At 66.3% G+C, this 12,195-nt stretch overlaps 2 protein-coding genes across 2 annotated transcripts; one reads left to right on the plus strand and one right to left on the minus strand.

Moving 5' to 3' along the window:
- Nucleotides 1–352: 352 nt before the first annotated feature.
- On the minus strand, nucleotides 353–6,638 carry SGF29 (SAGA complex associated factor 29; the record flags this gene model as incomplete). Its single annotated transcript, XM_075489564.1, has 8 exons — nucleotides 6,523–6,638; nucleotides 6,332–6,407; nucleotides 6,170–6,242; nucleotides 3,810–3,874; nucleotides 3,556–3,685; nucleotides 3,296–3,442; nucleotides 1,567–1,602; nucleotides 353–515 (listed from the first exon to the last, which is right to left on the minus strand). Coding segments are annotated over exons 1-8 (765 nt in total), but the record flags the coding sequence as incomplete, so codon positions are not given.
- Nucleotides 6,639–6,666: 28 nt separating this feature from the next.
- LOC142403329 (uncharacterized) lies at nucleotides 6,667–11,516 on the plus strand. The gene is made up of 4 exons (XM_075489562.1): nucleotides 6,667–7,197; nucleotides 7,388–7,486; nucleotides 10,445–10,591; nucleotides 11,298–11,516. Exons 1-4 carry the CDS (start codon nucleotides 6,667–6,669, stop codon nucleotides 11,514–11,516), a joined length of 996 nt encoding a protein of 331 aa, XP_075345677.1.
- The last annotated feature ends 679 nt before the right edge of the window (nucleotides 11,517–12,195 follow it).

The raw sequence follows: 12,195 nt of genomic DNA on the forward strand, positions 1-12,195 counted from the left end.
AAACACTCCAAGGACCCCCCCAAAACACTCCAGAGACCCCTCCCCAAAACTCCAGAGACCCCCCCAAAAAACTCCAAGGACCCCCCCAAAATTCCAGGGACCCCCCCAAAATTCCAGGGACCCCCCCAAAACACTCCAGAAACCCCCCCAAACTTCCAGGGACCCCTCCCCAAAACACCAAGGACCCCCCGAAACTCCAGAGACCCCCCCAAAACACTCCAAGGACCCCCCAAAACACTCCAAGGACCCCCCCCAAAGGTTCCGGGCCCCCCCCCCCAACTCCAGAGCCCCCTCCCCAAATTGGGGGTCCCCCCCTTTGCCCGGGGGGGGGGGGGGGGGGGGGCTGACTCACGCGCTGGGGCGGGGCGTGGATGAGGGCGCGGTAGAAGCAGGTGGTCTGGGGGTAGAGCGCCAGCACCAGCTGCTCCCGCTGGAACAGCGCCTCGGGGTCGCTCTCGGGGTTGGTTTTCCACTGCGGCAGCGGGATGATGCGGCGCCGGCTCAGCGTGTGCCGCCTGCGGGCGGCGGCGGCAATTGGGGGGGGGGGTTTGGGGGGGGTTTGGGGTGTGGGAGGGGTGTGGGAGGGGTGTGGGAGGGGGTTTGGGGGGGTGTGGGGAGGGGGTTTGGAGGGGTTTGGGGGCTGGGGGGGTATGGGGGGGGTGTGGGGAGGGGGTTTGGGGGGTTTTGGGGGGGTGTGGGGGGTGGGGGTTTGGGGGGGTTTTGGGGGGTGGGGGGGGTGTGGGGGGGGTTGGGGGGCTTTGGGGGGCTGGGGGGGTGTGGGGAGGGGGTGTGGGGGGGGTTTGGAGGGGTTTGGGGGCTGGGGGGGTATGGGGGGGGTGTGGGGAGGGGGGTTTGGGGGGTGGGGGGGTGTGGGGGAGGGGGTTTGGGGGGGTTTTGGGGGGTGGGGGGGGTGGGGGGGGGTTGGGGGGCTTTGGGGGCTGGGGGGGTGTGGGGAGGGGGTGTGGGGGGGGTTTGGAGGGGTTTGGGGGCTGGGGGGGTATGGGGGGGGTGTGGGGAGGGGGTTTGGGGGGTGGGGGGGTGTGGGGAGGGGGTTTGGGGGGGTTTTGGGGGGTGGGGGGGGGTGGGGGGGGGTTGGGGGGCTTTGGGGGCTGGGGGGGTGTGGGGAGGGGGTGTGGGGGGGGTTTGGAGGGGTTTGGGGGCTGGGGGGGTATGGGGGGGGTGTGGGGAGGGGGTTTGGGGGGGGTTTGGGGGGGTGTGGGGGGTGGGGGTTTGGGGGGTGTGGGGAGGGGGTTTGGGGGGGGTGTGGGGAGGTTTGGGGGGTGGGTTTGGGGGGCTTTGGGGTGTGGGAGCGGTGTGGGGGGGTTGGGGGGGGTTTGGGGGGTGCGGGGAGGGGGTTTGGGGGGGGTTGGGGGGGGTTGGGGGGGGTTGGGGGTTTGGGGGGGTGTGGGGGGGGGTTTGGGGGGAGTTTGGGGTGTGGGGGGGGTGGGGGGGGTGGGGGAGGTTTGGGGGGTGGGTTTGGGGGAGTTTGGGGGGTGGGGGGGGTGTGGGGAGGGGGTTTGGGGGGGTTCGGGGGGGTTTTGGGGGGGGGGGGGGGTGCACACTCACTCTTTGCCTTCTTCGTCGATGTCGTCCACTTCGTACCTGGGGGGGGGAGAAAGGGGGGTGAGGGGGGGTTTGGGGGGGGAATTGGGGCGTGGGGGGGGGAATTGGGGGGGCAATTGGGGGGCAGGGGGGGATTTGGGCCGGGGGGGGAATTGGGGGAGAATTGGGGGGGAAATTGGGGTGTGGGGGGGGAATTGGGGGGGAATCGGGGGCAATTGGGGGGGAATTGGGGGGGAAATGGGGGTGTGGGGAGGGATTGGGGGGGAATTGGGGGGGAATTAGGGGTGAAATGGGGGGGAATTGGGGCGTGGGGGGGAAATTGGGGGGCAGGGGGAATTTGGGGGAGAATTGGGGGCAATTGGGGGGGATTTGGGGGGAATTGGGGGTGAAATGGGGGGAATTGGGGGCAAATTGGGGGTACGGGGGAATTGGGGGTGTGGGGGAATTGGGGGGGCAGGGGGGGATTTGAGGGGGGAAGTAGGGGGCGGGGGGGAATTGGCGGGGGAATTGGGAGTGCAGGGGGGGAATTGGGGGGCAAATTGGGGGGCAGGGGGGGAAATTGGGGTGTGGGGGGGGAATTGGGGGCAATTGGGGGGGCAATTGGGGGGCAGGGGGGCAATTGGGGATGAAATGGGGGTGTGGGGGGGGGAATTTGGGGGGGAAATTGGGGGGCGGGGGGGAATTGGGGGCAGAATTGGGGGGCAGGGGCAAATTGGGGGTGAAATGGGGGGAATTAGGAGGCAAATTGGGGGTACGGGGGGGAAATTGGGGAGCGGGGGGGAATTGGGGGGCAAATTGTGGGGCAGGGGGGGAATTGGGGTGAAATAGGGGGGCAGAGGGAGAATTTGGGGGGGAATTGAGGGGGAAATTGGGGGTGCAGGAGCAGAAAAGGGGGGGCAGGGGGAGGAAATTGGGGTACGGGGGGGAAATGGGGGGCGGGGGTAAAAAATTGGGGTGCAGGGGGAGAAATGGGGGGGTGGGGGAGGAAAATTGGGGTACGGGGGGTGAAGCGGGGGCGCAGGGGCAGAAAGGGGGGCGCGGGGGGGAGAAAGTTGGGGCGCAGGGGGGAGGAAACGGGGGCGCGGGCGATTGAAGATGAAATTTGGGGGGGGGAGGCGTCAAAAAAGGGGGTGCAGGGGGCTCGGGGGGGGGGGTTGGGGGGCTCGGGGGGGGGCAAGAGGGAGGAAAATGGGAGGTGGGGCGCGGGGGGGCCGGTTTTGGGGCGCAGGGCGCTGGTTTTGGGGCGCAGGGAGCCATTTTGGGGCACGAGGAGCCATTTTGGGGGTACGCAGTGCTATTTTGGGGGGGAAGGGGGTCATTTTTGGGGTGCAGGGACACATTTTGGGGCACAGATCACTATTTTTGGGGTGCAGGGAGCCATTTTGGGGCGCAGGGGGCCATTTTTGGGGTGCAGGGAGCCATTTTTGGGGCACAGATCACTATTTTTGGGGCGCAGGGGGCCATTTTTGGGGCGCAGGGGGCCATTTTTGGGGCGCAGGGGGCCATTTTTGGGGTACACAACACTATTTTTGGGGTGTAGGAACCCATTTTGGGGTGCAGGGGGCCATTTTGGGGAGCGCGGGCTGCCATTTTGACACCGCCAGCCGCCATTTTGGAGGCCCCGGCAGCCATTTTGGCGGCCCAGAAGAGCGGCATTTTTTGGGGCGTAGGGAAAATTGGGGGGCGGAGGGAAAATTTGGGGGGGCGCAGGGAAAATTTGGGGGGTGCCCACTTGTTGGCGGCGTGGCTGTAGCTGACGACCTCGGCCAAAATCCACTGCTCGTCCCCCTCCAACGCCTTCACCCGCGCCGCCACCTTGTCGCCGGGCTTGGCCACGTAATCTCCCGCCGCCGGCACCGCGCCGCACAACGGGGGGGGCCTGCAAAAAGGGGGTACGCCGCCCCCCCACCCACCCCCCCGCAATTCAGCGACACCCCAAAAAAACCCCCCCCAAACCTCCCCCCAAAAAATAAATCCCCGCCGCGCCCTCACTTCTCGCCCGGCTTGCCGATCCAGAGCGGCAGCGTCATGGCCGACTGCTGCAGCAGCGTCATCAGCACCCCGCGCCGCATCGTTTTTCGGGGGGGCTCCGCTTCGCTGTAGATCCCCGCGATTTTAGCGGCTGTTAAATGTAGGGGTTAATTTTGGGGCTCCCTCCCCCTCCCCCAAAGTTAAATTTGGGGGGGGGGGGGGGGGGGGGGGTGTACCCCGGTTTTTGGGTCCCGGCCCCCTCCCCGCGGCGTTACCGATGCGGCGCTCCTCCAGCAGAGACTTGATCTCGGCGATTTTGTCCAGCGCCTTGCGGAGGATGCTGGGGAGGGAACCCCCAAACGTGAGGGGAAACAGGGGGCTGGGGGGGGGGGGGAAGGGGGGGTTTGGGGGGATAAAGGGGGGTTTGGGGGGGATAAGGGGGGATAAAGGGGGGTTTGGGGGGGATAAAGGGGGGTTTGGGGGGGGACACAAGGACTGAAACAATTAATAACTGATAATTTGTCATTAAAAAAAAGGATTTCCCATGAAAAATGGGGTTTGGGGGGGAAATGGGGGGATAAAGGGGGGGACATAAGCACTGAAACAATTAATAAGTGATAATTTGTCATTAAAAAAGGGGATTTACCATGAAAAATGGGTTTGGGGGGGAAATGGGGGGATAAAGGGGGGTTTGGGGGGGATAAAGGGGGGTTTGGGGGGGGACACAAGGACTGAAACAATTAATAACTGATAATTTGTCATTAAAAAAAAGGGATTTCCCATGAAAAATGGGGTTTGGGGGGGAAATGGGGGGATAAAGGGGGGGACATAAGCACTGAAACAATTAATAAGTGATAATTTGTCATTAAAAAAGGGGATTTACCATGAAAAATGGGGTTTGGGGGGGAAATGGGGGGATAAAGGGGGGTTTGGGGGGATAAAGGGGGGTTTGGGGGCAGACACAAGGACTGAAAAAGTTAATAAATTATAATTTGGCATTATAAAAAGGATTTAGCATGACAAATGGGGTTTGGGGGGAAATAGGGGGATAAAGGAGGGGGTTTGGGGGGACAAAGGGGGGTTTGGGGGGGATAAAGGGGGGGGTTTGGGGGAGACACAAGGACTAAAACAGTTAATAAATGATAATTTATCATTAAAAAAGGGGATTTACCATGAAAAATGGGGTTTGGGGGGAAACGGGGGGAAACAGTGGGGTTTGGGGGGGAAAAAGTGGGGTTTGGGGGGAGACACAAGGACTGAAAGAATTAATAAACAATGACTTGGCATTAAAAAAGGGGATTTCCCATGAAAAATGGGGTTTAGGGGGAAAATGGGGGATAAAGGGGGTTTGGGGGGGATAAAGGGGGTTTGGGGGGGGACACAAGGACTGAAACAATTAATAAGTGATAATTTGTCATTAAAAAAGGGGATTTACCATGAAAAATGGGGTTTGGGGGGAAATGGGGGGAAAAAGTGGGGTTTGGGGGGAGACACAAGGACTGAAACAATTAATAAATGATAATTTGTCATTAAAAAAGAGGATTTACCATGAAAAATGGGGTTTGGGGGGGAAATGGGGGAATAAAGGGGGGTTTGGGGAGGATAAAGGGGGGTTTGGGGGCAGACACGAGGACTGAAAGACTTAATAAATGATAATTTATCATTAAAAAGAGGATTTAGCATGAAAAAGGCGGTTTGGGGAGATAAAAAGGGGGGGGGGTGGCAAAAAAGGGGGGTATGGGATGAAAAACGCCAATTTTGTAGTGAAAAGGGGGGATTTTGCAGCAAAAAAGGGAGATTTGGGGGCAAAACCGGGGGATTCGGGGGCGAAAATGGGGGATTGAGGACTTAATAAATGATGATTTAGTGTTAAAAGAAGCATTTAGGTGAAAAAATGGGGTCTTGGGGGATAAAAAGGGGGATTTGAGCTGAAAAAGGGGGATTTGCGGCAAAAAAGAGAGAGATGGGGTGAAAAAGGCCGATTTTGTGGTGAAAAGGGGGGATTGGGGGGGGGGAGGGGAGATTTTGCGGCGAAAACGGGGGATTTGGGGTTAAAAATGGGGGGTGGGGGGATCAAGGGGGGTTGGAAGGCGACACGAGGAGTTAAAGAGTTAATAAATAATGATTTGGTGTTAAAAAAGGGATTTAGGGTGAAAAACGGGGTTTGGGGGGATAAAAAGGGGGATTTGGGGGGGCCTGGGATTAAGAGATGGGGATGTGGGGGATGAAAAAGGGGGATTTGGGGTGAAAAAGGTGGGTTTGGGCTGCAAAAAGCGCTTTTGCTGAAAAAAGGGGGGGTTTTGTGGTGAAAGCCGGGGGTTTTTGTGATGAAAAGCGGGAATTTTTGTGGTGAAAAAGAGAGAGATGCGCTGAAAAAGGGGGATTTTACCACTAAGAAGGCCCGTTTTGTGGTGAAAAAAGGGGATTTTGGGGCGGCAAGGGGGGATTTCGGGGCGGCAAGGGGGGATTTCGGGGCGGCAAAATAACCATTGGTGTCAAAAGGGAGAACTTTGTACTTAACGAGCTTGAGTTTGGGGTGAAAAAGACAAACTTGGGGGCTACCGAGCCCGGGCTTGGGGTGAAAAAGGGGAATTTTGGGGTACGTGGGGTGAGAAGGGGTGGGGGGACACCCTACTTGCACTCGGCCTCCGCGTCGGCTTTGGCCGTGGTGTAGAGGCCCCGCAGCTTGGTCCGGTAGTAGGGGGAGACTGAGGGGGCAGAGGGGGGGGGGGGGGTCAGAGGGAGATTGGGGGGGGGGTCCCCCCAAACCCCCGGTGCCCCCCCAATTCCCCCTCACTCTTGTTCTCCGTCTGCATCCGCTCGTGGGTTTTCTGGATGTTGACCAGGTTGTGCTCGCTGCGGGAGCGCTCCTCCTGCCGGCAACGGGGCGAGGGCAGAGGGAGAAGGCGGTGAGGGGAAGGGGAAAGAGGGAAGGGGGGGGGGGGGTCGCCGCTCAGCCGCTGCCCCCCCCCCCCCTCGCCCCGCTACCTGCGTCTGCTTGATGAGCTGGTGCAGCTCCCCCAGCAGCTCCGCGATGCGGGAGTCGGCCGAGACCAGCGCCATGGCGGCGGCGGGGCTGGGAGAAGGAGAAATAAAGGGAGACACACACACCCCCCCCCCCCCCCCGCCAAAATGGCGGCGGCTCCCTCAGACCTGCGCGACGCCCCTCTGCGCATGCGCCGGCGCCGCTTCCCCCCCCCCCACCGCACTGCGCATGCGCCCAGCCCCCGCCTTCCCGCCCAGCCCCGCCGCCCGTGCGCCGGCACCGCCTCCCCCTCTGCACTGCGCGTGCGTAGAGCCCCCTGCCTCCCCCGCCGCGCGTGCGCCCCAGGCGCCGCCCGCCCTCGCGCGTGCGCGCTGCGCCCCGCCGCGCTGCCCGCCGGGAGTCGTAGTCCCCGCCGCCTCCGCCTCCCTATTGGCCCCGCTCTCCGCGCCCCCCTTTCCCATTGGCTACCGCCGCCTCACCCCTCCCTCCCATTGGCCGCCGCCTCACGGGCGGTCCCCGCCCCCTCTCCCCTGAAGGGGGAAGCCGGGGTTTTCCCGGGGCTCCCCCGGGGGAGCCCCGATAACGAAACCGCCGCCGGGAACCGGGAACGGGAGCGGGGCCATGGGGGTTGCGGGGGGGCGACCTGGGCCGGGCTGAGCCTCCTCCTCCTCCTCCCGGTCCCGGTCCCGGCCTCCGAAGGGCCCCGGGGGGGGCTGCGGCTCTGCGGCGGCTGCTGTGGGAGACGCGGGAGCTGGCGGAGCGATACGTGAGGGACCGGCGGGGGACCGGGGGGGGGGGTGGGGGACGACACCGGGTGTCCCTGTCCCCCGTGACCGGTGTCCCTGTCGTTCCCCCTCCCCGGGGCAGGTGGCGGAGCGGCTGGCGGGGGCCCGGCTGCATCTCTCGCCCCCCCCCGGGCACCCCTTGGTGGTCAGCATCCCGGCCCGCGACTGGATGGCGCTGACGGTACGGGGAGGGGTTCTGTGGGGCAGGGGGAGTGCTATGGGGCGGGGGGGGGGGGGGGCTGTGGGGGGGGCTATGGGGCAGGGGGAGGGGGGCTGGGGGGGGGGCTATGGGGGTCCTGTGGGGCTGGGGGGGTGCTATGGGGCAGGGTGGGGGGGGCTATGGGGGTCCTGTGGGGCTGGGGGGGTGCTATGGGGCAGGGTGGGGGGGGCTATGGGGGTCCTGTGGGGCTGGGGGGGTGCTATGGGGCAGGGTGGGGGGGGCTATGGGGGTCCTGTGGGGCTGGGGGGGTGCTATGGGGCAGAGTGGGGGGGGCTATGGGGGATCTATGGGGCTGGGGGCGGTGCTGTGGGGGTCCTATGGGGCTGTGGGGGGGCCATGGGGGACCTATGGGGCTGGGGGGGTGCTATGGGGCAGGGGGAGGGGGGCTGTGGGGCTGGGGGGGGTGCTATGGGGCTGGGGGGGGCTATTGGGCGGGGGGGGGGGCTGTGGGGGACCTATGGGGCTGGGGGCGTGCTATGGGGCAGGGTGGGGGGGGCTATGGGGGTCCTGTGGGGCTGGGGGGGGGCTATGGGGCAGGGGGAGGGGGGCTGGGGGGGGTGCTATGGGGCTGGGGGGGGCTATGGGGGACCTATGGGGCTGGGGGGGTGCTATGGGGCAGGGTGGGGGGGGCTGGGGGGGATCGATGGGGCTGGGGGGTGGGGCTATGGGGGTCCTGTGGGTCTGGGGGGGTGCTAGGGGGTGGGGGTGGGGGGCTATGGGGGACCTATGGGGCTGGGGGGGTGCTATGGGGCAGGGTGGGGGGGGCTATGGGGGATCTATGGGGCTGGGGGCGGTGCTGTGGGGGTCCTATGGGGCTGTGGGGGGGCCATGGGGGACCTATGGGGCTGGGGGGGTGCTATGGGGCAGGGGGAGGGGGGCTGTGGGGCTGGGGGGGGCTATTGGGCAGGGTGGGGGGGGCTATGGGGGACCTATGGGGCTGGGGGCGTGCTATGGGGCAGGGTGGGGGGGGCTATGGGGGTCCTGTGGGGCTGGGGGGGGCTATGGGGCAGGGGGAGGGGGGCTGTGGGGCTGGGGGGGGTGCTATGGGGCTGGGGGGGGGCTATGGGGCAGGGTGGGGGGGGCTGGGGGGGATCGATGGGGCTGGGGGGTGGGGCTATGGGGGTCCTGTGGGGCGGGGGGGGGCTATGGGGGACCTATGGGGCTGGGGGGGTGCTATGGGGCAGGGTGGGGGGGGCTATGGGGGTCCTGTGGGGCTGAGGGGGGTCCTATGGGGCAGGGTGAGGGGGCTGCAAGGGTTCTATGGGGCCGGGGGGGAGCTGGGGGGGGGTCATATAGGGGTGCTATGGGGCAGGGGGAGGGAGCTATGAGTGTTCTATGGGGCTGGGGGGGTCCTGTGGGGCTGGGGGGGGAGGCTATGGGGGACCTATGGGGCTGGGGGGGTGCTATGGGGCAGGGTGGGGGGGCTATGGGGGTCCTATGGGGCCGGGGGGGGGGAGCTGGGAGGGATATATAGGGGGGCTGTGGGGCAGGGGGAGGAGGCGGGGGGTGCTATGGGGCAGGGGGAGTCCTGTGGGGGTTCTGTGGGGCAAGGGCGAGTGCTATGGGGCAGGGGGAGGGGGCTATGGGGTTTTTATGGGGCTGGGGGGGACTGGGGGGCAGGGGGAGGATCCTATGGGGCAGGGGGAGGGGGCTATGAGCGTCCTATGGGGCTGGGGGGGTCCTATGGGGGGGCTGGGGGGCAGGGGGAGTGCTATGGGGCAGGGTGGGGGGCTATGAAGGGTCCTGTGGGGCAGGGTGGGGGGTGCTATGGGGCAGAGGTGACCTCAGGGAGCTCTGTGGGGCAGCTATGGGGCAGGGGTGTCTCTGTGGGGGATCTATGGGGCAGGGCCTGTGGGTCTGGGGATCCACGGGGTGGGATCCATGGGGCAGGGTCTATAGGTTCAGGGGTCTATGGGGGGCATCCATGGGGTGGGGTCTGTGGGTTTGGGGATCCATGGGTCTGGGGATCTGCAGGGCGGGATCCATGGGGCAGGGCTCTGTGGGGCAGGATCTATGGGGCAGATCTATGGGGCAGGGTTCTATGGGTCAGGGCTCTGTGGGGCAAGGCTGTATGGGGCAGATCTATGGGGCAGGATCCGTGGGTCAGGGCTCTGTGGGTCAGGGCTCTATGGGGCAGGATCTATGGGGCAGGATCTATGGGTCGGGGCTCTATGGGGCAGATCTATGGGGCAGATCTATGGGGCAGGATCCGTGGGTCAGGGCTCTGTGGGTCAGGGCTCTATGGGTCAGGATCTATGGGGCAGGATCTATGGGTTGGGGATCTATGGGGCAGATCTATGGGTCAGGATCCGTGGGTCAGGGCTCTGTGGGTCAGGATCTATGGGGCAGATCTATAGGGCAGGATCCGTGGGTCAGGGCTCTATGGGTCAGGATCTATGGGTCAGGGCTCTGTGGGTCAGGATCTATGGGTCAGGATCTATGGGGCAGGATCTATGGGTCGGGGCTCTATGGGTCAGGGCTCTGTGGGTCAGGATCTATGGGGCAGGATCTGTGGGTCAGGGCTCTGTGGGTCAGGGCTCTATGGGTCAGGATCTATGGGGCAGATCTATGGGGCAGGATCTATGGGTCGGGGCTCTATGGGGCAGATCTATGGGGCAGATCTATGGGGCAGGATCTATGGGTCAGGGCTCTATGGGGCAGGTCTATGGGGCAGGATCTATGGGTCAGGGCTCTATGGGTCAGGATCTATGGGGCAGATCTATGGGGCAGGATCCGTGGGTCAGGGCTCTGTGGGTCAGGGCTCTATGGGTCAGGATCTATGGGGCAGATCTATGGGGCAGGATCTGTGGGTTAGGGCTCTATGGGGCAGATCTATGGGGCAGGATCTATGGGTCGGGGCTCTATGGGGCAGATCTATGGGGCAGGATCTGTGGGTCAGGGCTCCCCGGGTCTCCCCAGGCCCGGCAGCGCTTGGGGGCGCTGGGGCGGCGCCTGGCGACGCTGCGCGGCCGCTGGGGGGCGCTGGGGAGTGGCGCCGGCACCCGCCGCTGGGGGGCGCTGCTGCGCTGGGACCTGCGCGACCTGGGGCGGGCCATCGCCAGCGAGGTGGGCGGGGCCTCGGGAGGGGGCGGGGCCTGCGGGGGGTCCCGGGATCCCTGGGGCGGGGTCTGCGGGGGGAGGGGCTTGTGGGGGGAGGGGCCTATGGGGGGGGATCCCGGGGGCGGGGTCTGCGGGGGGAGGGGTCTGCGGGGGAGGGGTCTGCGGGGGGAGGAGTTTGGGGGGGAGGGGTCTGCGGGGGGAGGGGCGGGGTCTGCGGGGGGAGGGGTCTGTGGGGGAGGGGTCTGCGGGGGAGGGGTTTGTGGGGGGGAGGGGCTTGTGGGGGGGAGGGGCAGGGGATCCCGGGGTCGGGGTCTGCGGGGGGAGGGGTCTGCGGGGGAGGGGCTTGTGGGGGGAGGGGTGGGGGACCCCGGGGGCGGGGTCTGGGGGGGGAGGGGTTTGGGGGGATCTTGGGGGAGGGGCCTATGGGGGGTGGGGCAGGCGGTCCCCGGGGGGCGGGGTTTCTGGGGGGAGGTGTCTGTGGGGGGAAGGGCAGGGGGTCTCGGGGGGCGGGGTCCGCGGGGGGAGGGGTCTCTGGGGGCGGGGTCTGCGGGGGGAGGGGCCTGCGGGGGAGGGGCGGGGCTCTTGGGGGTGGAGTCCCCAGGCAGGGGTCTCGGGGGGGGGGGGGGAGGGGAAGGGGCCGAGTCCCCCGAGGGGGGGAGGGGGAGGGGGGCCCTGGTGGGGCGCCCCCCATCCCCGCCCTCCCCTCCCCCAGCTGGGCGAGCCCCCGGAGCCCCCCCGGCCGCCCGCCCCCCGCCCCGCCCCCCCCCCCGGCGAGTGGGGCCGGCGGCGCGAGGCCTTGGCCCTCCTGCGGGCCACCGAGGCCTTCCTGCTGCGGGCCCTGCGCGACTTCCTGCTGCTCTGCCGCGCCCCGCCCCCCGGCCCCGCCCCCCGGCCCCGCCCCGCGGCCACGCCCCGCGGCCCCGCCCCATAGCCCCGCCCCCCGCGCCCACCCACCCCCGGCGGGGGCTCAATAAACGGCGGCGCTGCCCAGCCCCACGGCGTCCGGTGTGGGGGGGTGTGGGGCGGGGGGGGTAAAATGTGGGGCAGCGGGAGGAGCTGTGGGGCAGGAAGGGGGGGTGTGGGGCAGAATGGGGGAGGTGCTGTGGGGCAGGAAGGGGGGGTGTGGGGCAGGAAGGGGGGAGGTGCTATGGGGCGGGGGGATGGGGGGCAGGAGGGGAGGTGCTATGGGGCAGGAGAGGTAAAATGTGGGGCAGCGGGAGGAGCTGTGGGGCAGGAAGGGGGGGTGTGGGGCAGAATGGGGGAGGTGCTATGGGGCGGGGGGGATGTGGGGCAGAATGGGGGAGGTGCTATGGGGCAGGAGAGGGGGTGCTATGGGGCAGGAGGAGTAAAATGTGGGGCAGCGGGAGGAGCTGTGGGGCAGGAGAGGGGATGTGGGGCAGGAGGGGAGGTGCTATGGGGCAGGAGAGGGGGTGTGGGGCAGAATGGGGGAGGTGCTATGGGGCGGGGGGGATGTGGGGCAGGAGGGGAGGTGCTATGGGGCAGGAGAGGGGATGTGGGGCAGAATGGGGGAGGTGCTATGGGGCGGGGAGGGTGTGGGGCAGAATGGGGGAGGTGCTATGGGGCAGGAGAAGTAAAATGTGGGGCGGGGG

This window comes from Mycteria americana, unplaced genomic scaffold (genome assembly GCF_035582795.1).
Source record: "Mycteria americana isolate JAX WOST 10 ecotype Jacksonville Zoo and Gardens unplaced genomic scaffold, USCA_MyAme_1.0 Scaffold_200, whole genome shotgun sequence".
NCBI lineage: Eukaryota > Metazoa > Chordata > Aves > Ciconiiformes > Ciconiidae > Mycteria > Mycteria americana.